Below are 26,633 nucleotides of genomic sequence, written 5' to 3'. Positions count from 1 at the left end.
TTTCAATTTTTTTCTTCATTTCCAGGGAACCAGGATAATGAAATATAAACAAACAAGAAAATATACCTGGCTGTGTATGCAGTAATTGTTATATAAAGCAGAAGATGGGAAGAACAGAGATGATTGTTTAGAATTCAAAAATATTGTATCTGTGGCTAACCTTAATGTTAGGAAATCAGTGAGGTATAGCAGAAGGAAAAAAGTTGAGAGTCAGGGTACCTGGTCACTCACATTCTGGTGCTGTTAATCTTTACTCAGCCTTATGATCTTGGGCGAACTGCTTCTTTTTTTTTTTTCATAATGTTTAGCTTTCTGCACTTTAAAGATTTTATTTATTTTATTTTTCCCAAAGCCCCAGTGGATAGTTGTGTGTCGTAGCTGCACATCCTTCCAGTTGTTGTATGTGGGACTCGGCCTCAGGATGAACGGAGAAGCGGTGCCTCGATGCGCACCCGGGATCCGAACCCGGGCCACCAGCATCGCAGCGCGCGCACTTAACCACCAAGCCACAGGGCCGGCCCTTGGGCGAACTGCTTCTGTTTAGGTCTTGGTTTCTTCATTTTATCATCTATCGTATCTAGATTCTGAGTCTGAATCCAAGGAAAGTCAGAAATAAAGTATAGTATACAAGCAGCATATTTGACATAAACTGCGTTATTGGGTCTGCTGAGTCTACAAGTATCCTGAAGGAGGAACTTGGTAAAATGGTGGGTGACTACAGCCTATCTCCCCAGGATGTGCCAGCTGTGCTCAGGTAGACCTGAAAGCTAGAGGGCAGTGCTGTTGCTGGGTTTGGTGTATGTTTGCAAGTGTCTGTTGAAAAAAAAAGACTGAATGGAAACACAACAAATTCATTGGTGGCTTCTGGGGGTAAGGACAATGAAGGCTTTAGTTTTATGTATAATATTCCCTTTTTTTTCATCAAAAAAGGATAATAAATGAATATTTTACATGTATAATTCAAAAAAGCACTAACATAGATAAAAGCAAATATGCCAAAATGTTAATAGTGGTTAATTCTGGATGCTGGGAGTATGGATGATTGTGGTTTTCTTTATGCTTACCAAGTTTTTTTTTAAAGTAGGTAACTATTTCGGTAAATGACAAGTTTAATGGTTCAGTGACAAATAATAGGCTACGTTCTGGTTAAAAATTAAGTTTGAGAAGCGTGAAAATGTACAAAGGAAAAAAGAACTGAATTTAGTTTTACCCATTTGACAAGAAAATAAGATACTAATTAGGATAATGTTTTACTCTGGGAAGAGGAAGGTCTTTCTACATTTTATATGCTTCCACTTTATTTGGCCAAGATACTTGTGGAAAAGAAACTCTTTTTGCTCCTGTTTTCAGTATTGTCTTGGCTTTCCACAGCAATAGTAGGGGAGCTGTTTGTTTCTTGGTCACATGACCTATTCATGCTTTTGTCACTGACTGGTTGTAAGTTTGAAAACCAAAGAGCTCTTTGGTAACCTTGGCAGTCAGTCAGCCTCCTGTCCACATGGGTTGGGAAATGGGCCAAAGGACAAACTCGATGAAATATTTCTAGAGTAGAGAGCGGTTGCAAGATCAATCTTCTATTAAACATGAAAATGCGGGGACGGGCAGGCAACCATTTCTCAGGGAAAGAAGTTTTCTTGCTTTAATCTTGATCATCTTCCAGTTTTTGTTCTATTGCTTCTAAGACCTGAGGTTGCTCCACATCTCTCTTACCTCCAGCCCCAGATTTTTGTTGTGAAGATGTTCAAACAGTACAGAAAAGATGAAAGAATAGTACAATGAGTATTCATTATACCCGCCACTTAGATTCAGCAATTTTTAGCGTTTTGCCGTATGTGCCTTATCTTTGTTTTTTCTTTTCTTTTCCTCATTTTTCTTTTCTGTTAAACCTTTTTCAAGTAAGTTGCAGATAACATGATGCTTCACTCCTAAGTGCTTCCTCGTGCATCTGCTAAGAAAAAGGACAGTCTACTATATAACCACAGTAACATTATCTCACTCAAGAAAATTAACGGTAATTCTGTAGTTATCAAATACCCAGTTCATCTTCCAATTTTCCTAGGTGTCTCATGGATGTTTCCTTGTTTTTTTTTTTTAAATCAAGGTTTGTATATTGCATTGTGTTATTATTTTTTTTAACCTGTCTTACATTAGAAGAGTTCTCCCTCTCTGTTCTTTTTGTTTTACAAGACATTGACTTTTTTTAACTTAAAGAAAATTTTTTTAATTGTAGTAAAATACACATAACAAAATTTACCATTTTAACTGTTTTTAAGTTTATAGTTTAGTGGCATTAAGTACATTCACATTGTTGTGCTACAATCACCACTATCCATCCGCAGAATTCTTTTTGTCTTGCAAAACTGAAACTCTGTACCAATTAAATAACTCCCCACTCCATCCTCCCAACCCCTGGCAACCACCATTCTATTTTCTGTCTCTATGAATTTGACTGTTCTAGGTACCTCATAAAAATGGAATCATGCAATATGTGTCCTTTTGTGACTGGCTTATTTCACTTAGTATAATGTCCTCAAGTTTCATCCATGCTTTAGCATGTGTCAGAACTTCCATCCTTTTAAGGTTGAATAATACTCCACTGTATGTATGTACCACAGTTTATCTATTCATCTGTTGATAGACACGAGTTGCTTCTACCTTTTAACTATTGCAAATAATGCTGCTATGAACATTGGTATACAAATATCTCTTCAAGTCCTTGCTTTCAATTCTTTTGGGTATATACCCAGAAGTGGAATTGCTGGATCATATGGTAATTCTATTTTTATTTTTGTGAGGAGCTGCTATACTGTTTTCCACAGCAGCTACACTGTGTTATATTCCCATCAAGAGTGCACAGAGGTTCCAGTTTCTCCCCATCCTTGCTAACACTTGTTATTTTCTGTTTTTTTGATAGTAGCCATCCTAATCTGTGTGGGAGTAAAATCTTTTTATGGTTTTGATTTGCATTTCTCTAATGGTTATTGATGTTAAGCATCTTTTCATGTGCTTATTGCCCATTTGTATATCTTCTCTGGAGAAATGTTTATTCAAATCCTTTGCTTATTTTGAATCGGGTTTTTTATTGTTGAGTTGTAAGAGTTCTTTATATATTGTGGATATTAGTCTCTTAGATATATCATTTGCAAATATTTTCTCGCACTCTGTGGGTTGCATTTTCACTGTGTTAATTGTGTCCTTTGATGAACATAAGTTTTTAATTTTAATGAAGTCTAATTTATATATTTTTCCTTTTGTCATCTGTGCTTTTGATGTCATAGCAAGAAATCATTGCCAAATCCAGTGTCATGAAGCTTTTCCCATATATTTTCTTCTAAAAGTTGCATAGTTTTATGGGGCCGGCCCGGTGGCGCAAGCGGTTGAGTGCGCGCGCTCCGCTGTGGCGGCCCGGGGTTCGCCAGTTTGTATCTTGGGCGTGCACCAACGCACCGCTTGTCAAGCCATGCTGTGGCAGCGTCCCATGTAAAGTGGAGGAAGATGGGCATGGATGTTAGCCCAGGGCCAGTCTTCCTCAGCAAAAAAAGAGGAGGATTGGCAGATGTTAGCTCAGGGCCAATCTTCTTCACAAAAAAAATAAATAAAAGTTTTGTAGTTTTAGATTTACATTTAAGTCTTTATTCTGAGTTAAATTTTGTATGTGGTGTAAGATAAGGGTCCAAATTCATTCTTTTACCTGTGGATATACAGTTTTCCCAAAACCATTTGTTGAAAAAACTGTCCTTTCTCAATGGGTCTTGGTACCCTTGTCAAAAATCATTTGACCATGAGGACATTACAATAAGTGAGATAAGCCAGTCACAAAAGGAGTTTATTTCTGGGCTCTCTATTCCATTATTCTGGATGTCTGTCTTTATGCTAGTACCATACTGTTTTGATTACTGTAGCTTTGTAGTAACTTTTGAAATCAGGAAGTGTGTCCTCTAGCTTTGTCCTTCTTTTTCAGTATTGTTTTGGCTATTCTGGGTTTCTTGAGATTTCATGTGAATTTTAGGATGGATTTTTCTATTTCTGCCAAAAACATCATTTGGATTTTGATAGGGATTGCATTGAATCTGTAGATCACTTTGCGTAGTATTGACAGCTTAACTATATTAAGTATTCTATTGTGTGAACATGGATGTATTTCCATTATTGGTATCTTCTTTAATTTCATTCAAAAATGTATGAATGATCCAATTTCTCTGAATCCTCACCAGCTTTTTGATATTGTCACTATTTGTTATTTTGGCTTTTCTAATAGACGTGTAGTAATATCTTATTGTGGTTTTAATTTGCATTTCCCTAATGGATAATGATGTTGAACGTGTTTTCATGTATTTGCCATCTCTATATCCTTTTTGAAGAAATGTTTCTTCATGCCTTTTGCCCATTTTCTAACTGGATTGATTGTTTTTTACTGTTGAGTTTTAAGAGTTCTTTCTGTATTCTTTATGATTTGCAAATATGTTCTCCCAGTCTGTAGCTTGTCTTTTCATTCTCTCAACAGGGTCTTTGACAGAGCAAAGTTTAAAATTTTGATGAAGTCCAATTTACCAATTTTTTTTTTCAGGATCATACTTTTGATATCAAGTCTAAGAACTTCATCAAACCCTAAGCTCTGAATATTTTTTCCTAAGTATTTTATAGTTTTACATTTAAAATTTTAAATCTATGATCTATTTTGAGTTAATTTTTGTCTAGGATATAAGGTTTGGGTTGAGGTTCATGTTTTTGTCTATGGATATCCAGTTGCTCCAACACTATTTATTGAAAAGACTATCCTTCCTCCATTGAATTGCTTTTGAATCTTTGTCAAAAATTAATTGGCTGTATTTGTGTGGGTCTGCAGTCATGTGTCACTTACCAACAGGGATATGTTCTGAGAAATGCGTCATTAAGCGATTTTGTCATTGTGTGAACATCATAGTGGGTACTTATACAAACCTAAATGATATAGCCTGCTACATACCTAGGCTATATGTTACTAATCTTATGGGACCACCATTGCTTATGTAGTGTGTTGTTGACCAAAATTTCGTTATGTGGTACTTGGACTGTATTTCTAACTACTCTATTCTGTTCCATTGATCTATGTATGTCTGTCACTCAGTCTTGATTACTTTAGCTATAAAATAAGTCTTGACGTTAGGTAGACTGATTCCTCCCACTTTATTCTTCTTTTTCAAAATTTTTTTAGCTATTCTAATTCCTTTGCCTTTCCGTATAAGTTTTAGAGTAATCTTGTCTATATCTACAAAAAAAACCTTGCTGTGATTTTGTTAGGCATTGTGTTAAACCTGTACATCAATTTGGGAAGAATTAACATCTGTAGTATATTGAGTCTTCCAATCCTTGAACATAATATGTCTCTCCATTTACTTAGATCTTCTTTGATTTCCTTTATTAGTGTTTTGTAGTTTTTAGCATGTAAGTCCTATGCATGTTTTGTTAGATTTATATTTAAATGATTTGTGTTTTTAATTTTGGTTTCCATTGTTCATTGCTTTTATATAGAAATACAATTGATTTTTATATTTTGATCTTGTGACCTTGTTGAATCACTTCTTAGTTCTAGGGTTTTTTTGTAGATTCCATGAGATTCCCTACATAGGTCATTATGTCATCTGCAAATAGGGATGGTTTTACTTCTTCCTTTTCAATCTGTGTACCTTCTTTTTTTTTTCCAATGAGGAAGATTAGCCCTGAGCTAACATCTGTTGCCAATCCTCCTCTTTTTGCTGAGGAAGATTGGCCCTGGACTAACATCCGTTCCCATCTTCTTCTACTTTATACATGGGATGCCTGCCACAGCATGCCTTGATAAGCGGTGTGTAGGTCTGCGCCCAGGATCCGAACCTGCGAACCCCAGGCCGCCAAAGCAGAGTGCGCAAACTTAACCACTACACCATTAGGCTGGCCCTCAATCTGTGTACCTTTTATTTCCTTTTCTTGCCTTATTGCATTGGCCAAAACTTCCAGTATTATGTCAAATTGGAGTGGTGAGAGCAGATATCCTTTTCTTTTTCCTTATTTTAGAGGATACACATTTAGTCTTTCATCATTAAGTATAATCCCAAACTTTGCTTCAGAGGTTTTCTGTAGATGTTCTTTATCGAGGTGAGGAAACTCATCTATTCCTAGTTTTCTGAATGTTTTTATTGTGAATGAGTGTTGAATTTTGTCAGTTCGTTTTTCTACATCAATTATATGGTTGTGTGATTTTTTCTTCTTTAGCCTTTTAATATGATGGATTACACTGATTAATTTACCAATAATGAACTAGCCTTGCATCTCTGGCATAAATGCCTCTTGGTCGTGGTGTATAATTCTTTTTATATGTTGTTGGATTCTATTTGCTAATATTTTATTAAGGGTTTTTACATCTATATTCATGATGGATATTGGTTTGTGGGTTTCTTTTTTTTGGTACTGTCTTTGGGTGGTTTTGTATGAGGTGGAAAATTGTGACCATCTTGAGAGAAGACAGTGATAATGACCACTAAGTCATGAAGTGGATGACTTGGTGTGTGGGAAAATCAGAAAGAATCCAGGGGAAGAAAGGAATCCAGGGAAGGGAAATAGTTTTGCTGAAAGTACTGTTGCTTGGGTGAGTGTAGGGCAGTGTACCAGAGCAGATTCAGTAAGGGTAGGGATGAAATCTGATTGTCATGGATGGAACAGTTAGTGTAGTTGGTTTGTGGAGGATCTTAGTTAATAATGATGTGATAGGGCTGGGAATGTATTGACTGTAGGGAAAAAATTAAATATAGGAGTGTTAGAGAACGAATAGTGGAGGTAGATCCTGGACCTGGAGATGACAGGGAGAGAGACCCAGTGGAAGGATCAGTCTTGAGCAGGAAATTGAGCACCTCTCTCTGAGTCTGCTAGGAAGGAGGAGGGGTTGGTATGGACAGCGTGGGGTCCCTAGAAGTTATAGTAATATCTGGGAGTGTCTCTCCTGTGCTTTGTTTGGGAGGAGGGGGATATCCCTAAGGCCAAAGGAATAATGGATCTGCACAGATATGGGAACAAGTACCCTCTGCTGACACTCCTTATGGGGATAGTTGTGATGATGAATCAGAGTTTCTTTTAGGTCCTTAGACCAGTTTTTGTTTTGTTTTGTTTTTGACAGACTTGATGAGGACCACAGTTAGGGCACATCAGTGTGGAAACTCTTCTTTGATAATCCTCAAAAATGAGAAGTCATTGGAGGTCCTTCTGGTCAGCTGCTGAGCTCCCAGTCCTCTCCAGCATTGACCATGAGAGGCCCTTTGGCTCCATCCTCTGTTGAGTCAGAGAGCCGCTGACCATTCAGTTTGTAATCAGCAGTTCAGACTTAGTCTTCAGACCAATTCTGCATAATCTCTTCCAGAAAATAGAAGAGAAGGGAGCACTTCCCAGTTCATTTTATAGTTCTAATACCAAAACCAGACAGGAACTAGTTTCCATCCCTAGCAGTCATTCCTCTTCCTCATTCCTTCATGTGCTGGCACTCAGGACACTGATTTCTGTTCTTGTTGCAGCTGCAGCCGACTCCGCCAGGTTCAGAGCATCCTGACCCAGAGCAGCAAGTCTCGACCAGATGGGATCCTCTGCATCCTAGGTCAGTGCTTTTAACGAGATGGGACTCAGGGCTGGGGCAACTTGGCTTCTGTTCACAGGAAGATATTAATAATAGTATCAATATGAGATATGCTGTGAGTTAGCATCCTTCTCCCAGCTCTTGTTCCCCTGAAATCTGTTGCTCTTTTAATGAGGTCGGGTGAGATATAAGTGAGATAGGGAGCCCCTACCACAGAGCAGGCACTTTGTACATGTTACCTCATCTCTCCTCACAGCGACCTTACAAGGGAGCAGTGTTGTCCCTTCTTTACAGAGGAGGAAACTGAGACTCTGGGAGATGAAACAGACTTGCTCAGGGCCATAGAGTGGCAGAATTGGGCATTTATTTGTTCTTTAAAAATTTTTCTCTTATGGAAATACATCATAATTTAAAAATTAAGACAATAAATGAATAATAATGAACAGAGTTTCCTAACCATACTAGATGCCCAGTCCTACTCCCCAGAGATAACACTGTCAACTGGTCAACTGTATCTTTTTTTTTTTTTTTTAAACACAAATGGGAACATTTTATGCATACTGTTGTTAGCCTGATTTTTAAATTTTCACTTGACAATATATCTTGGAGATTTTTCTATATCAGATTGATCTCATTCTTTATCTCATTTTCATTTATATTCATAGCATTGAGTCATAGAAGTAGAATTGTTAGGTCAGGTGGTTTGTTCATCAACCACCTAATTTCCTTCCCACAAGCAAACTGCTACCAGTTTCTTGTTTGTCTTTCCTCAGATATTCTGGGCATGATTTTGTTTTTTCACTTAACAGCACTTGCATTAAACTTATATGAGAGACAGTGTGCAGAGTGGTTAAAAACAGGCACTGTGGAGCCAGGCAGGTTTTGGGTTTGAATCCTGGCTCTACCACTCACTTAGCCCAGAGGTTGTGGTGAGTCTCGATAAAGACACAGTTTGTGCTGGACCTGGAATTCCAGCCAGAGGTTTCAAATGCTTAAACAGTGCTCACCGGATTCTCTGTCTAGCTGCAGCCTTCAGGATGGTGGGGCTCTCTTTGCCATACATTTATCTGTGAATAAAACCACCTGTTTGTTACTGTACTTATGCTATTATTTCTATTAGTTAAGGCCCAACGTGGTAAAAATAGGCAGCATAAAATTGATCATGTGAACTAATTGAATATAGAATACCAAAAGATTGAGAAAAGGGTCAATTTATAAGAATATCATGAGACCAAAAAATATATATATTTTTTATGAAAACACAAATGTTGCAGAAATTGATGTGTTTGAGGTTGGGTATGAAGATAGAGGTAAAAGTTAAATTACCCTCAAGACAAAGAACTTTCTGTGAAAGTGAAACAAGAAATCAGTGAGGGACTTATTTATTTTTAAATAGCCTCTGAGGTTTAGTGAATTCTACTTTTCTGAGTAATTAGAATTGTTGTAGCGTCTCATTGTTTGTTGACTGATTTGTTTAATCTAGCCTTCTAACCCCTGGAATACCCTTCTGAGCAACTCTGACTCAACTCGCCTCCACTTTAGCATTTGTCTTTAGTTATTATGGTGTAGGAAATGTTCTAATTGATTTTCTGCTAGCATCTTTTTAAAACAGCTTTATGGCGATATAATTAACATATAGTAAACTGCACATATTTAAAGTTTACAATGTGATAAGTTTTGACATATGTATACACATGTGAAACTACCACCACAGTTAAAATAATACACATATCCATTGTCTCCAAGTTTCCTCGTGCCCCCTTGTAGGGTCTCCATTCTGCCACTTCCTCACTCCCAGGCAACTACTGATATGCTTCCTGTCACTATACATTAGTTTACATTAACTAGAGTCTTATATAAATGGAATCATACAGTATGTACTCTTTTTGTCTGACTTCTTTCACTTAGCATAATTGTTTTGAGATTCATCCGTATTGTAGCATGTATCAATAGTTTATTCATTTTTATTGGTAATTAGTGTTTTATTGTATATATATACCAGTTTGTTTACTCATTCAACTGTTGATGGGTATTTGGGTTTCTATTTTTTTGCCTATTAAAAATAAAGCTGCTATAAACATTTGCACAGAAAGTGGTTGTACTGTTTTATATTCTTACCAGCAGTTCATGAGAGTTCTGTTTTATACCCCCTCACCAACACTTGGTATAGTCAGTCTTTTTTTTTAAATTAACTTTTTTTAGAACAGTTTTAGATTTACAGAAAAATTGCAAAGATAGTACAGTTGGCCCTCTGTATCTGTGGGTTATGCATCTGCAGATTCAGCCAACGACAGATCATGTATGGGACCTGTAGATACCAAAGGCCAACTAAGGGACTTGAGCATCCTTGGATTTTGGTATCCTTGGGGGTGGGGTCCTGGAACCAGTCCCCTCAGATACCAAGGGATGACTGTACAGAATTCCCAGGTACTCAGTTTCCCCTGTTATTAGCATCTTAAATTGGTATGGTACATTTGTCACAATTAATGAATCAATATTAACACATTATTATTAACTTTTATTATTATTGTTAACTCCATACTTTCTTCACATTTCCTTAGTTTTTACCTAATGTCCTATTTCTGTTCCAGGATCCCATCCAGGATACCCCGTTACATTTAGTTGTCATGTCTTCTTAGGCTCTTCTTAACTGTGACAAGACTTTCCTTGTTTTTGATAACCGTAACAGTTTTTTTTTAAATTTTTTTGAGGTCATCATAGTTGATAACATTGTGAAATTTCAGTTGTACATTATTATTTGTCAGTCACCATATAAATGTGCCCTTTTACCCCTTATGCCCCCCCTCAAACCCCCTTCCCCTCTGGTAACCACTAAACTGTTCCCTTTGTCCATGTGTTAGTTTATCTTCCACATATGAATGAAATAATATGGTGTTTTTCTTTCTCTGTCTCGCTTATTTTGCTTAACATAGTACCCTCAAGGTCCATCCATGTTGTTGCAAATGGGACAATTTTGTCCTTTTTTTATGGCTGAGTAGTGTTCCACTGCATTTATATACCACATCTTCTTTATCCAATCATCAGTCGATGGGCGCTTGGGTTGCTTCCACTTCTTGGCTCTTGTGAATAATGCTGCAATGAACATAGGGGTGCGTAAGTCTCTTTGAATTGTTGATTTTAAGTTCTTTGGATAAATGCCCAGTAGTGGGATAGCCGGCTCGTATGGTGTTTCTGTTTTTAATTTTTCAAGAAATCACCATACTGTTTTCCCTAGTGGCTGCACCAGTTTGCATTTCCACCAACAGTGTATGAGAGTTCCCTTTTCTCCACATCCTCTCCAACATTTGTTATTTTTTGTCTTGGTGATTATAGCCATTCTAACAGGTGTAAGGTGATATCTCATTGTAGTTTTGATTTGTATTTCTCTGATGATTAGTGATGTTGAACATCTTTTCATGTACCTGTTGTATATCTTCTTTGGAAAAATATCTGTTCATATCATCTGCCCATTTTTTTGATCGAGTTGTTTGTTTTTTTGTTGTTGAGTTGTGTGAGTTCTTTATGTATTTTGGAGATTAACAGCTTGTCGGATATATGATTTGCAAATATTTTCTCCCAGTTGGTGGGTTGTCTTTTCAATTTTGTTCCTGGTTTCCTTTGCCTTGCAGAAGCTCTTTAGTCTGACGAAGTTCCATTTGTTTATTTTTTCTTTTGTTTCCCTTGTCCAAGTATAACCTTAACAGTTTTGAGGAGTGCTAGTCAAGTATTTTCTAGCATGTCCCTCTGTTGGGATTTTTCTTTTGTTTTTCTCATGATTAGACTGGGGTTATGGGTTTTGGGGTGGAAGACCAGTGAAGTAACATGCCATTTTCATCACATGTATCAAAGATACCTACTGTCAACATGACTTTTCAGTGTTTATATCGATTTTGGTACCCTGGCTGAGACTGTGTTTGTCAAATTCTGCACTGCAAAGTACTCTCCCTACCCCTGCTTCTATATTGTCCTCTTTGGAAGTCACTGTGCAGCCCACACTTAATTAAGGAGTGGGGAATTATGCTCACTTGCCTTGAGGAAGGGACTATCTACATATATTATTTGAAATCTTCTGCATGGGAGATTTTTCTCTTCTCCCCCATCTATTTATTTATTCAATCATTTATTTATATCAAGATGGACTCATGAATATTTATTTTATACTTTGAGTTAAAATCCAGTACTACTTCATTTATGTTTTGGGTTATAATCCACTACTACTGCAAATTGCTTCAGCTCTGGTCATTTGGAGCTCTTTCACTTGGCTCCTGTGTCCCTCCCTTTGACATCAAAGTTTTTATTTGTTTAGCACTTCCATACTTTCTGGCACTATAAGATGCTCCAGGCTTATTTTGTGTATTTCCTGCTCTAGTCCTAGAATCAGCCATTTCTCTAGGGAACCCTGGTTCCTTTTATTGGAGAATGGTTTAGAAACCAAGATCTGGGCACTGAGTGTGCTTGTTGATACTGGGGTGTCATTGCTTCTAGGCCTTCTCAGCTGACAGAGTAAGGAAATATATGTATGTACATTAAATGGTATATATACACACATCTGTAAATGTTACATAACCATCTGTATCTATATTAAGCTAAACATGAATTCATATTAATATTTCCAGCTCTAATACCACATATATCATTCTAGCCTCCTCCTCTTGCTTATCTGTAAACTACCACTTCACCAGTGGGAAACTTGACACCTACCATCCACCATCAATTTACTTGTTTAACTCCAGTGTACATGTGTAGTAGCGTCAGGTTTGTTAACCCATAATACCGCTATGGGAAACAACTTTATCAACTAGAGCACAGTGCTTACATATAGTTTCTTTTGCCTTTAATTTTACATGGTCAGTCTTTTTAATGTTAGCAATTTATGTGGCAGTTTATGTAGCTGGAACCCTTAGAAGGGAACATGCTGGGTATAGGCCTGCCCAGTCCGCTGATTATTTTTAACTTTGCCATCCTTTCAGCTTTGGGCCTTAGGTAGGCCAGGCCATTCCTGCTTTTGATTCTTTTTCACCCTTCCCTTCACTGAAGTGTTGGATGGGATAGAACAGGGCTATGCTGCTTTGATCTCAGTTGAGAAAGAAGTTCTCTTATATTAGAAGTCCCCTGCCACAGGCGGTCTCTAAGCCCCTCTGGTCTGAATGACCCTTGGCAGTCCTATTTCCCAAGCTCCAGCCATATTTCCATTCTTGGAGCTCCTTCTGCCACAATCCCTTCCTCTTAGCCTCACGTAGACAGCTACCTCCTGCCCTTGACATGTTCCTCTTACCCTGAGCCGTAGCTCTGGGCCTTCACAGATACCCAGAAACCAGGTAGTACATATGCCTATGCCATTGAGAGGCAATAGTGAAGACAATATTTTTTAATTTCCTTTTATTTGTCTCTGACCTAACCCCACCAAACTGTAAGCTTCATGAGGGCCATTTGTATGCATGTTTACCACACACTGCAGCATCCAGCACAGTGCTAGGCCTTGGGCCTGATAAGTATTTGTGAAATGATGGATGTCTGTGGTTCCATTCACTTGTCCTCTTCTTCACTTCAAGTTCTTTTCAAACCACCTTAATCCTCCTTTATTTGATCCCACATGTTTTGTTAAAGGTAATTTTGAGAAGTAAATATTTTTCTGACAGCCATTCTTGTTCTAACTGAAAGTATTCCAAAATCTTTAACTACCCATGGCAGGATGTGGACTGTATTTTCTGGGTTCTTTGTATCCTCAAGAATTGCTTTTTGGAAATTAACAACTTCAGTAATCTGTGTTTGACCATCTCAACTGGATAGATCTTGAATCCAAGTAAGGGTACTTGATACTGAGGCTTTGTTCTTTCACAGAGAGTTGATTAGTTTAGTTTCTGGCACAAAACTGGTCTGAGCTGCTGCCTTAACTTAACCATCAGGTTTTTGCTGAGCAGGGGCAAGCTATTGGGGCTCATTTGCTCCCCATAGTACAGTACAGCTGATTAGAGTCTTCTTTGCTTTGCAGGAATTGATAGCAGGTACAATGAAGGCTGCAGAGAGCTGGCAAATTATCTTCTGTTTGGTTTGTACAATCAGAATACCAGTGATTTTGAGAAAACAGGGTTTTCTGAAGAAGTTCTAGATGGTAAGTATATATTGGTAAACTGTGTGTGAGAGAAGAGTAGGTGATTTATTTCTTTGGATCTTATTTCATTGTCTTTTTATGGAAAAAATATGATCAAATTTAAAATAACCTGGAGCCCCAGTAAATTTTTGCTTTTTTATTAATGAAAAATAACATTTCTTCTTTGCTGATATATTAAGTAATATGCTCCTGTTGGTCACTTGCTGGATGATAAGAGAGTAGCGACAAGTAGTTTTCAGAATATGTTTACTGAGTAAATCAGCTTTAGAAAAAAAAGTGAATATAATTTTTTTTCTTTATAGCTTCTTGGTAAAGTACTAGTTTTGCTCTGAATTGCTCACTCCTTCTACATGCTAAGGGGTTCAGATTATGTGCTATTGTCCTGAAAGTGAAAGCACTTTCAGCTGTAAGTCAAGGATGAGCCTGCAGGCTACTCCTACAAGGAAGACTTGATGTGGATCTTCAGTTTAGGAACAAAGGCTCTTTGTCCTGCTCTGTCTTTGGGAATTGTTTTCTGTGTGACTTTAATTCATGACGATGCCCATGACTACAATGCAGGCTTTCTGCTTACATTCCTCTTTCCTCAGCTCGGAGACACTCACCCTGTGTTGATGTTGCTGTGGGCTGATGCCCAAGAGCTATCTCTGATATCACATATTTAGCATCATGACTTGTCTGCCAGATGAGTCAGGAGACACAGGAGCAGACAAACTGGACAAGAGACAGACAGCTCTTGTGAAGCAGCTGAGGGGACGCATGAAAGCAAACGTCTGATGTTGAAATAATCTTGCTGTGGATCTAATGCAGTGGCTCTCAACTGGGGGCACTTATACCCCCAGGGGACATATGGCAATATCTGAAGACATTTTTGATTGTCACAACTGGGCAGAATGGGTAGAGGCCAGGGATGCTGCTAACATCCTGCAATGCACAGGACAGCCCCACAACCGAGAATGATCTGATCTAAACTGTCAATATTGCCGAGATTGAGGAACTCTGGTCTAGTGTATGTGAAAATTCTTCTGTGGTAAAGTCCTTAGTAGTATCTATCCTTATAGATTGATTAAAGATTTCGTTTTTATTAGGAAGTGCAGGCTGAAATTATTCCTTCCATTAAATTTTTTTCAATTCAAATTTAGTTTCATATTTTGATTTTAAAAAATATTGTCTTACACTGTATAGCATCTACTGGTTTGGAAAGAATCCATCTTGGCGGCTCATTTAGAGTTATAAAAAGAAATGCTTGTACCAGCCACACATTTCACGAAGCCAAGGTTGTTAAGGACATTACAGTACTAAAATTAAGAAAATAGTTTAAATCCTCAAAGGTGCACTTTTTTTGCTTATCTTTGTGTTTATCCTGTCACCTTGCACAGTGGGTACTTATGAAATGAGCATGATCTTCCAAATTAATAAATTCATATTTTAAATCCAAGTAGTTGGAAAGCTGAGATCACCAGATTTATGCGTCTACATTTCAATCTCTAATTATATGAGAGGAAAAGAGGCCCAAAGCAAAGAATTTATTTTAAAAAGAAACCTTTAAAGTAGTTTACATGTTCTTCCAGTTCTCTTATGGTTTATTCTTTTACCTGACTGTGTACTCTGTTAAATTTTATTCATAGTGGTGACAGCAGTCCTATGACATCCTGAGAATGCTTTATTAGATTTAGTAGCTGTTACGTCATTTCTTTTATTGGATCCTAGTTCTTTGTGGTATGTTACACATTAGTGTAAAGTACAGTGTATACGGGAAGCCCTCAGGCTCTCCACTGAGTGACATCAGACTCTCACTCCTCAGCAAGCGATGCACAAGTGATTCAGGGCAGGGCTCTTTTAGAGGGCCTTTGTGAGGAAGACCAGCCGGATGAGAGGGGGTTCCCTTCCCACCCCTTGCCACCTTTTGACTCCAGCACTTAAGTGAGAGTCGGAGAGTCAACAGTGAAGAGCCCACTCCACAGTGTGTTCCCTAGAACACCTTGGGTCTGACCAGGTGTGGAGCTCAGAGCGGCGTAAAAGGCCAACATCATGGAGCTTTATTTTAAGACGCCACCCAGCTTTGTGGTCAGCTGCGGTCAGTATTCATTGGGCTTATGTTTTCATAGATTATGGGCTGTCACACTGCATTACTGTGTTGGCATTGCCCTAAACCTGCTGCCTCAGATGCTCCCAGCTCCTGTGCTCCTTTCTCACCTCCAGCAACTTCCCTAGCGTCATCTTAGAGAGAGGCCTAATGGCTCTGGTTTCTGAGGAGCCATGGAATGGAGCCTCTGCTTTTCTTCTGGAATTATGACTGCTTTCTTTCTCAGTGTTCAAACTGCTTTAATATTCCAGCTCCATTCCATCGCTCTTCTGTTAATTTACCTGGGTTTATATGTACCATTGGGATTGCTTTATATATTTGACTCACCAACATTGATGGTTATTCCTTAAGTCTGTGAGCTGCTAATCTATTTATAGACGCCTTGTCCACTTGCCTCTGCTTCCTTCCTCCCAGCCTTTCCTGTGTACAGAGTTCACCCTGTATACGGTAACCCTTCCCAAGCTGACAGGCGACGTCCTTGGGCCCACAATTGTCTTGAGCCAGATGAGCCAAAAGCTAAGAGCTTTAGACACTGATGGCTGCAAGAGAACCAGTCTTTGGCCATATTTGGTGCTGTTTTCCTGCCTCAGTGGCTTTAGGCTGTAGAGTTTCCGTTTGGTATTTATCTCTGCAGTGAAGTACACAGCTGAGTTTGGTACCAAGGTTTGTGTTGAACTTTGCTAAAACACCCTGAAGGCTCTTCTTTTGACTTAGTCTGTGCCTGCATTGCCATAACCAGAAGGCCACAGTGGTGGGAGCATCGCATGGGGACTAGGAAATCCTTGCTTTCCATACTCGAATATTCTACTGTCACTTTGAAGCATGTTGCCTAAGTAAAGAATTTTCAGTTTAGAGTTTTGTTACATTGTCTCTGAAGTAGTTTTAAGGATTATGAGGGCAGAAAATGTCTAAAGGGAATACCTTTGACAATCTTGTTTTAATTTTGTTTTTCTTACAGATGTGATTATATTGATTAAATCAGATAGTGTCCATCTGTACTGTAATCCTGTAAACTATCGCTATCTCTTACCCTACGTGGCACATTGGAGAAATCTGCATTTCCACTGCATGACCGAAAATGAGGTGAGGAGAAAAGATAGAATAGGCTCTTAGAGACACTCTAAGGATACTCTTTCAGGGAAGTGTAGATCTGGAACAGGAGGCCCTTAAAAAAATAAAATTGCAAAATATGGTTACATGAAAAATGTTATCTGTTTTAGTGGAACTTTTCATATTTCATTATGAGGCTTCCTTATAGAGAAGTTGTATGCCTGAAGGAGACAAGAGGGACTCTTCAAATTGGAACCTAATAGTAGGCTTTTGAACCCACCTTCCTGCCCTCCTTCTTTTTCACCAGCCTGGGCCCATTCTCTCAGGGGACTAGTGCCTAGAAACTGCCACAGGAGAATTTGATAAGCTTTGTGACATTTCTGTGTTCGGATTTCTTGATATCTGTTTCTGTTTTCGTTTGGGCCCTTTTCAAAGATTTGGCTGGAAATTAAATTGGGACTTGAGATTTAGGATTTCATGGAAATTGTGACCTATGACATGGGTCAAGAACTCTTCGTTTGATCTGAGCATTTGGGGGATTTTTGAGGACAAGTTTTATCTCTTGCGTTTAGGTGTCTGATCCACTTTGAGTTGATTTCTGTGTGTGGTGTGAGGTAAGGGAATGAGAAGTGTTTCTGACCAGCACACACAAAGAGTTGGCTTTGGACACACTCTCTTGGGTGCAGTCTTCTATGAATGTCATTTAGGACAACTCGGATAAAATGCAGAGAAAATACGGGACTTTGCGTGATGTCTCCTTTGAGCCTGTTTTCCTTTCAATTTTCCTCTTTAGTATGAAGATGAAGAAGCTGCAGAAGAATTTAAAATTGCCAGCTTTGTGGACATGGTTCGAGACTGTAGTAGAATTGGCATTCCTTACAGCTCCCAAGGTGAGTATCTGACAGCAAGCCATTTCAGAACCCTGCTTGGATGATGTGTGAATCGAAGGTCCCTACTTCTCCTTTCAGTGGAGGCATTCAGCTGGGAAACCCATTGATCTATTTTTACTCAAGGCAGAGGATCAAGCAGGATGAAATTTGGGGACTTTCCTATGCAAGCTTGTATTCATAACTGAAGTTTCTGCAGCGACAAAGCAGGGCACCTACAGTCAGATAGAAGAACTGATAAGGGATTTACCACAGTTGCCATCTAGTCTGTACCACTTATTGTATGCAGAGTGTAGATATGGGGCCTCTTGGTAATAAGAAATAGTAATTCAGGTAGCTGTTAAAAATATGCTGATAGTGAGGCTCAAAAAATGATATATAAAAATACAGGAAAAGAATCAACAAGTTTAGCAGTGCTTATATCTTATTAAAAAAAAAAAAAACCTTGTGCATTGAAGCTGTTGTTATAAGAAAGGAGAAATTGTGATTTGGTAATTTTCCCTTGAGGAAGTCGGTTGGCTATGTTTCTTAAGGGAGAGGAGCCAAGTTTGAGTCTGTTAATAATTATATCCACTAAGTGATGCAAGTCATATGTAATAGGCCACTATTTATTTATTTGTTTATTCATTCTTTCATTCTTTCCTTCACTTATTCATTCTCTTCACTTATTCACTTACTTAGGAAAGAAGAATGTGAAAATATACTTTAGAGAAATCTGAATTTATGTAACTTATTTATGGTTTGAATTTTCCTTGGCTTTCATTTTGTATTTCTAGTGTTAATATCTAACCATTTTATCTGTTTCAATTTTATTTTGCTAGATGAGGCTGTGGTGAACTTGTGAGAAATGATGCCCGTTTAAACGCATTAGATCAGGTTTAGACTGTTATATCCAGGATGGTATTTGATACATGTTGTTGTTTTGATTCCTTTAGGTCACTTGCAGATATTCGATATGTTTGTAGTGGAGAAATGGCCGATTGTACAGGCCTTTGCACTTGAGGGCATTGGAGGGGATGGATTTTTTACCATGAAATATGAGGTATGTATGAAAAGCAGTATGCCTGGTTTTTGTCTGCCGCTGGGCTGTTTTTGTGAAGGGCCCTCAATGTGGGTGTGCATCAGTATAACACTCTGAAAAGCTGGCAGTGACCTCCCAGTGGCGTGGAGCAAGTTAAAAGACTTGAAATGGAAAATAGTTGCTGTTTAAGGCTAGTTCCCAAGCTGAGCTCCTGTCTTCTTTCTTCTTGCAGTTCCTCTCTGTCCTTCTTCCTCTGCTTTTCCCATTCTGAGTTCACCGTTCTCCCAGTCTACTCCTGTAGCACCCTAGGCTTACTCCTCTTGTAGCTTACCGTCCTATGTTATATACATTTCTCACACACCCCCACTCACCCACCCACCAACCCCTGATCTCTGGACTGAAGCTCCTTGAGAACAAAAACAGTCTTTTTGTAGTTGTTGTTGTTGTTTGTATCTCAGAAATTCATATAATTTGAGAACTGTTCACGAGCAGTGAAAGCGACAGTGCAGAATTTTGTGTAAGTACAGTGTGCTAGAGGAATAAAAGTGTTAGCTTTTGTGGTAAGAACTGTGTCTTATATTTCAGTATTCCTTGCATCTAGGAGATGACCCATAAATATTTGTTAAGTGAATTAATGAGTGAGTCTTGGAGAGGGGATCATCCAGAGTACACATTAGGGAGGATGGCCTGGTAGGTTAGCAACACCACCGCAGGCATCCATGTGCCTTCGTAGGATCCCCACTGAGATGACCTGCCCCCAGCACAGGAAACCAGGGAGAGGGAGCATTGACGTGCTAGAAATGGGGGCATGCTATTAGGGATGGAGTAAGTGGAAAATTTGCAAGCAAGACCCAGGGCTAAGTCCTACTCCTCTTTCTGAGAAGTAGCAGCATCCCCAGGGAGTGAATGGAGGCTTGCCTGGCAGACCCCGTGATGTAGAGGAGCATGGGCTGTAGGGCTGAAGAGAAGCACACCACTTCGACTCCACTTCTCCTGCTGCAAAACCACCATATTCTCACATTGACTACAAGTAGCAGAATATCAACAAAGCTGTGGGAGCTGCCCCTGATAGGGGTTAATGCTCTCTAATTGAGAAGAGTAGGGGCTTGAAGCGAGGCAGGCCATAGAAGGTAGAAAGGAAGCTTAAAATTTTTAGCAATAATGGTAATGTTTGTTTTTAATTGTTGTATAAACTAGGCATTTATAGAGTGCCTCCTGTATGCCAAGCACTATTCTAAGCACTTTATATGAATTGACTTTAATTCTTAAAATAACCCTCTGAAGTAGGTCCTATTACTATCCTTATTTTTCAGAGGTTAAATGAATTTCTGCAAATCACAGAGCTAGTAGCCAGTGAATGGCAGGGCTGGGGCCCAGTCCAGAGAGTCTGGCTTGGGAGCCTGTGCTCCTAACGCTGGGGCTGCCACTAGATTAGCATTGGAAAGCAGTGCACTAGGAAAATGAGGCAGGCCTCTGGCTCTTGCCTTAAGGTGTATCACACCATGAAGTCACATCCAAAAGGAACCAAACCCCCTTCCGAAAAACCCTTACAAGGTAATGTAGATCTTTACTGTGGGGTGGTGTTTTTAGGGGGTGGGATGGGCAGTGAGGAGGAAACAGCACACATCATATAGTACGAGTTACTGTAAGTATTCTCTCAAGTCCCTTCCTCCAGATCCTGCCCTTTTCTGTAGCTGCTCATTTTCGTTCCCTCAAATACTTTTCTTTTGTCTCCATCTCATTCCCCTGACCTCAGTTTTCTTCCTTACCCTGTCCTTCCTGGTCCTTCAAGGTGTGGAGCAGTTTGGCCTACAGATCAACTCTGCCTTTATACTCTCTACTTCACTCTGATTCACATATCAAAGGCCTGATAACTGCCTGAGCCAGAAAGATTCTTGTCTCCTTTGAAGGCTAAGAGAAGGAGAACTACAGATATTTATAACTTAATTTTTTTAAACTGTTTTATTGCATGGCCATACCCAGAAGAACGTCAATAACTCAGAGGATGCTTTGTGGTAGGTGTGGTAGGTGGTGTGGTAGGTACCAGCATGAGAAAGGAAGCCAGACCCACATAGTATTTACATGGTATTTAGGCTGGGCCAAACTGAGTTATGGATGTAGAGAACGTTTTCTTTCTGGGAAGCAGTACAGGGAAGCTCCTCAGATAGGGCTTTCCCTGCCCCCAGCTTCCTTCTTATTCTCCAGCTGCTAGAACTGTGACCTAGTAATATAAATTTACATCAACTAGCTCCCCGAAGGGAAGATTCTAACAGCAAACTTCTGAATAATGAGAGTAACCATAGAGTGAGCATTCGTTCACTTTTTTTTATTGTCAAACATAAGATCTTCATATTGAAAGGTAGAATAAGACTTATGACAAGATTCAATAAAATATAAGAAAGAGAGCATAGCATGTTAGATGTGGGGTAGATCAGCATGCTTTTTAAAAAGATTTTCTCCAGGAAATAAAATAAAAATTGAGAAAAATATCTTTTTTACTTTTTCAGAGTGGAGTTTGTAAAAAGAGAAATGAGATAGGGTAGGTAGAGCAAGAAGAATTAAAAAAGGAGATGGGTGACGTAAGAAAAGATTGTAGTAAGTCTCAAGATTCATTAGTAGAATTAAAATTGCATTTAAAAAGAAATCAAATTCAGGGGCCGGCCCCGTGGCGTAGTGGTTAAGTGTGCACACTTTGCTGCTGGAGGCCCGGGTTCGGACTCCGGGCGCACACCAATGCACCACTTGTCAGGCCGTGCTGTGGCGGCGTCCCACATAAAGTGAAGGAAGATGGGCATGGAGGTTAGCTCAGGGCCAGTCTTCCTCAGCAAAAAGAGGAGGATTGGCATGGATGTTAGCTCAGGGCTGATCTTCCTCACAAAAAAAGAAAAAAAGAAATCAAATTCAATACCCCTCAAAAATCGAATCAGTTGACATACTTGAAAAGCTGTTCCAGAATACAGAGGAGGGGCCGAATAGATTGAATCAATGAGGAAGAAGAAAATAAAATGGAGGATATAAAGAATGGAAATTGGTGATATTGAAAACAAAGAAATTAATTGAAGGTTGTTATGTTATACTCTCTGCCTCCCCCACCCTGCCCCCCGAGCGACAGGCAACCAGGCATTTACCAGTTGCCATCTCCACTCTAGGAAAAACAAGGAAGAGGGAATAAGACAAAACAAAGACGACTCATTGGCTAGTATAGCTCTTGTTACCTGAGAGTAAAATTCTCCACATTTTGACATTTAGACTATAAGGAGATAGGGATCCTGGAATAACAGCCTCTTGCCTGTCCTCCCTAAAAAATACTTCCTGGTAGTTGACATGCTCTGCTGAGAGTATAAAGCTCCAATCAGCCTCTCCATTTGAAAATATAAACAGACAACCAAAGATCTCCAGACATTTGATTAAATAGCAGTAATTTGAAAAAAAAAGATCAAGATTAAAAAAAAAAGACGACGATCAATCGAATAAGAAAGATCCAAAGATAATTTAAGATATAGAGGAAAACTTAAGACACAAAATGCTCCTTAGGTTGCTCAGAGAAATGTGAGATTTGGCAACCATAGAATAAGTGTTATGTTGTGATAAATTAATGTAAGGAAAAGAAGAGCTCTGGAAAGTTATAATTGATAAAATCAGTAGACGGATTGGAAGGTAAAGTTAGGAAAATCTCTAAAATGTAGAGTAAAAAAATCAAAGAGATAAAAAATGTGAGAAAAAGTTATAAGACATAGAGAATTGATCCAAGAAGTCTGATATCCAACAAGTAGGAGTTCTAGAAAGATAGAGCAAAGATATCAGAAGGGAAAAAAATGAAAAAAAAAAAAAAGAATAAACATTTTCGGTGATACAGAGAAATAAAAGCTTTTAAATTAAATCACTGAACAAGTGTGAATGGGAGGAAAAAACCTTAAATCTATCTATGCCTTTTTTGAACACTAAGGATAAAAGAATATCATAAAAAGTTTCCAGGGGCTGGCCCGGTGGCGCAAGTTGTTAAGTGCACACGCTTAGCTGCGGCAGCCTGGGGTTTGCCGGTTCGGGTCTCGGGCATGCACCGACGCACTGCTTGGCAAGCCATGCTGTGGTGGCGTCCCATATAAAGTGGAGGAAGATGGGCACGGATGTTAGCCCAGGGCCAGTCTTCTTCAGCAAAAAAAAAAAAAAAAAAGGAGGAGGATTGGCAGATGTTAGCACAGGGCTGATCTCCTCACCAAAAAAAAAAAAAAAAATGCTTCCAGGAAGAAAAAATAAGTCACCTGCAATAATACAACAGGAACCAGATTTCTCTCCTTCTTGAAACAAAACAGACTTCAAACAAAATATGTGAAGCAGTGGTTTTCAAGACACTAGGCATCAGGCCATGTAGATTATTGATTCCCTGAGAGATGGAAATGAACAAGGTGAGCCCCAGTGATTGCCCTAACTTATTACTACTTGGAGAAAATTTGTAGGCTGTGGCACAAGGAGTGGGTACCCTGATGGAGCCCACTGCACTTCCTGAGTTGGGGAGATGCAGCTGAGAGTCTGGTGAGACCAGGACAGCTAGAGTACTAAAGAGGAAAGAACTGTCCAGAGAGGGAACTCCCAAGATCTGTCAGGATTCCCCTGCTCCCTCCCTGCCATCCTGAGTATTCAACAGAATACTGATCAATGCATTCATGTGTAAGATAATTACCAAAGGCGGAGGGAAAAAAACATCTGAAAGTATTCTAGAACAGTGCCTGATGCATGCTCAGGGCTGGGAATAGTGCTGTTCCTACCGGTAAGACTGGAAAAAACACATAATTCACAGGGCATTGGGTAGAGTCCTCAGGAGGGTTTTGTCTCAGTAGTGGGGAATAATCAGCCCTAGACTGAGCACTGCTGTAGACCCTCCTAATAATTCATAAAAGCAAGACCTGAAAGGATCAAACTGTTTCCAAGTAACTTAACTGTATCCCAGAACAAAGCACAAGAATATTTATAGGAATACAAAAATATCTAGCACCCAACAAGGTAAAATTCACAATGTCTGGCATCCAAAGATTATCAGGTTTACAAAGAAGCAGGAAAACATGACTAATATCAATCAAAATTGACGTAGAATTGACAGAAATGTTACAATTAGCAGACAAGGACATTAAAATAGTTATAACTGTATTCCATACGTTCAAGAAACGAGAGGAAAGATTGAACTTGTTAAACAAAGACATAGGAAATATTTAAAAGGAGCCAATTAAACTTCTATAGATTAAAACTACAATGTCTAAAATGAAAAATACACTGGATGGGATTAATAGCAGATTAGACACTGCAGAAGAAAAGATTAGTGAATTTGAAGCCATAGCAGTAGAAACTATCTAAGATGAAGCACAGAGAGAATAAAGAATCCAAAAGAATGGACAGAGCATCAGTGAGCTATCAATCAGGCGTGAGGACAGAGTAAAGACATTTTAAAACTCAAAAAATGTTTGCCTCCCATTAATTCTTTCTTAGAAAGCTATTGGAGGATGTGCTGTAGCAAACAAGGGAGTTAACCAAGAAAGAGGAGCAAATAATCCATGGAACCAAATCCATCATCTGAGAGCTCCAGGATGACAGTAGAGGTCTCAAAGTGAAAGTTGTGGTTGCACAGGTAGCTTACACAATAGCCAGACCAGAGTGAAGCAGGAAAAAGAAAAAGAATTGATAGATTATCTGATATGTTTAAGCCAGAGGTTCTTAATTGGGATGATTTTGCTGCCCCCCACCCCTCCAAGACATTTGGCAATGTTTGGAAATACTTTTGGTTAGCCTGGGGGTTGGGGGGTCTTATAGGCATCTAGTGGGTAGAGGCCAGGAATGCTGCCAAGCATCCTACAGTGCATGGGGCACACCTACAGCAAAGAAATATCTGGCTCCAAATGACAGCAGTGTTGCTATTGAGAAACCCTAGTGTAAGCATACTAGCAAATTGGGTGGGACAGTTGGAAAAAACTTCAGGACTCTTTTTAAATTACGCAAGTGAAAAAAAATGTAACAGTTACTCTAGGAAAATAAAATTTGTTTAAAAAAGCAAATAGGAGTATAGTATATACTTGGCCTGTAGTATATATTATATATATGGTCTTAATATTATAAATAATAATTACTGATGAAACAAAAAAAGCCATATTATGATATTAGATGATGTTAGGGTGTGTGTGTGTGTGTGTGTGTGTGTGTGTGTGTGTGTAGAAAAAGTGTGGGAATGGGGATGGGCTTAGAAGAGCTAAATCTTTGCCATAAGTCAGTATTTAATTTTTAAATTGATCAAGAAATAGTTATAGAAGCATATTATATCAAAATATGGAGGTAACTACCAGAAAGTTAAAAGATTTCTAAGTGAGTTGCCTCTGAGGAGTGAGACAACTGGGGGGTTTGTGACAGGTTGGAGTAGGGGATTAAAACTTTATTACAAGCCCTTAGTACTATTTGAATTTTTAAAACCATGGACATGTATTATTTTGATTAAAATTTTATTTTAAACAAAGGCAAAATATATAATATATATATGCCCATCATTGAAAATATTCAAAAGATGTACCAAAGTTTCTGAAAAGATAGTTTCCTTGAATGGGACAGCATTTATTAATATGAATAGGTTCTAATATAGTAGATAAAAATTTGATTTATTATTCTAATCACTTAGTTTTCACCAAGATAGTCATTTCTGAACATTAAAAAATAATTCTTATTGTCTTAATGATATTGACTCAATTATTTCAATATTTTGCCTTTGTGTTGCAGTTGCAGGATGTGAGTTTGAATCTATGGAATGTCTACAGCAAGATGGATTCTATGTCTCTGGAGAGTTTGCTTTCAGAGGTAAAGAGCCTAACTATATTTAACTTATAAATATTACAACTCAATTATCCATTAATGGTAACTTGAAGAAATGCAAGATATTTGTAGTTTGCTTTAATCAAAGAATTGAGCAGTTTCTTCCCTGATGGTTGTCTTGAACTCCTTGGGGGTGGAAGGGTCTTGGAAAAGTGATACTACCTCTGAGGAAACCTCACCTGAGGTGAGACCAAGGCCACCTGCCTGATCCAGGGTGTAGGTTTTCATCTAAAGACATTCTTTTTGCTGAGCTGGACTTGAGAAAAACAATACAGAGAGTGTCTTTTTGCACTGTTTCTCTGGCATGGAAAGATAAAAAAGATGGAATATGGCTTAAAGGAATCAAGGATTAAAGCAAGGGTGGGCAAACTTTTTCTGTAAAGAGATAGATAGTAGTATTTTAGGTTTTGTGTGCTCTGCATCTCTGTTGGAAGTATTCAACAATGCCATGGTGGCCTGAGAGCAGCCCTGGACAATGCTCAGACAAATGAATATGTCTGTGTTCCAAGGAAACTTGATTTACAAAAACATGTGGCCTGCCCACAGGCCATAATTTGCTGACTCCTGGATTAGAGTGTCAGGCATTAATTGTTCATCTGAATTTGAAGAAAAAAATTAAGATGAGTGGAACAACTTGCAATGAGGAGCAACAGACAAAACTAACGTTACAGGAATAGGTACTTTGGTTAAGCAGCTCCGTAGTGTCTCTCAGTGGCCATGGATAGATATGCATGAAAAAAGAACAGCTTACAGCCTTTTAATGAAATTAGCTCTGATACCAAAACCCAACAAAAATAACTCAAGAAAATGAAAACTACAGACCAGCCTCACTTATAAATATTAATGTATATATTCTAAGTAAAATATTAACAAACAGAGCTCAGTATCATGTTAAAAGAATATTCCATGAAGTAGGGTTACTAAGGGTTCAATGTTTAGTTACATATCAGGAAATATATTAATGTAATCACTATACTAATTTTTCTCCTTGGAGCTATTTATGATGGCTCCATAGATGCTGAAAAGGCATTTGATAAAATTGAACATCCATTCTA

General features: G+C 38.6%; 1 protein-coding gene across 2 annotated transcripts in view; it reads left to right on the top strand.

Moving 5' to 3' along the window:
- DNAAF9 (dynein axonemal assembly factor 9) overlaps window positions 1–26,633 on the top strand; it is a 143,458-nt gene that overhangs the window by 13,433 nt on the left and 103,392 nt on the right. For both annotated transcript variants that reach the window (XM_087445541.1, XM_004433804.3), the window contains exons 2-7: window positions 7,521–7,600; window positions 13,572–13,691; window positions 16,733–16,857; window positions 17,618–17,714; window positions 18,647–18,753; window positions 25,486–25,563. In XM_087445541.1, the coding sequence (XP_087301667.1) occupies window positions 7,521–7,600; window positions 13,572–13,691; window positions 16,733–16,857; window positions 17,618–17,714; window positions 18,647–18,753; window positions 25,486–25,563 (607 nt within the window). The remainder of the gene's footprint in view (window positions 1–7,520; window positions 7,601–13,571; window positions 13,692–16,732; window positions 16,858–17,617; window positions 17,715–18,646; window positions 18,754–25,485; window positions 25,564–26,633) is intronic.

This window comes from Ceratotherium simum, chromosome 21 (assembly GCF_057802395.1).
Source record: "Ceratotherium simum simum isolate JZ-2026a chromosome 21, ASM5780239v1, whole genome shotgun sequence".
Taxonomy (NCBI): domain Eukaryota; kingdom Metazoa; phylum Chordata; class Mammalia; order Perissodactyla; family Rhinocerotidae; genus Ceratotherium; species Ceratotherium simum.
Note: the sequence above shows the minus strand (reverse complement) of the source record. Positions and strands in the feature narration are given on the sequence as shown.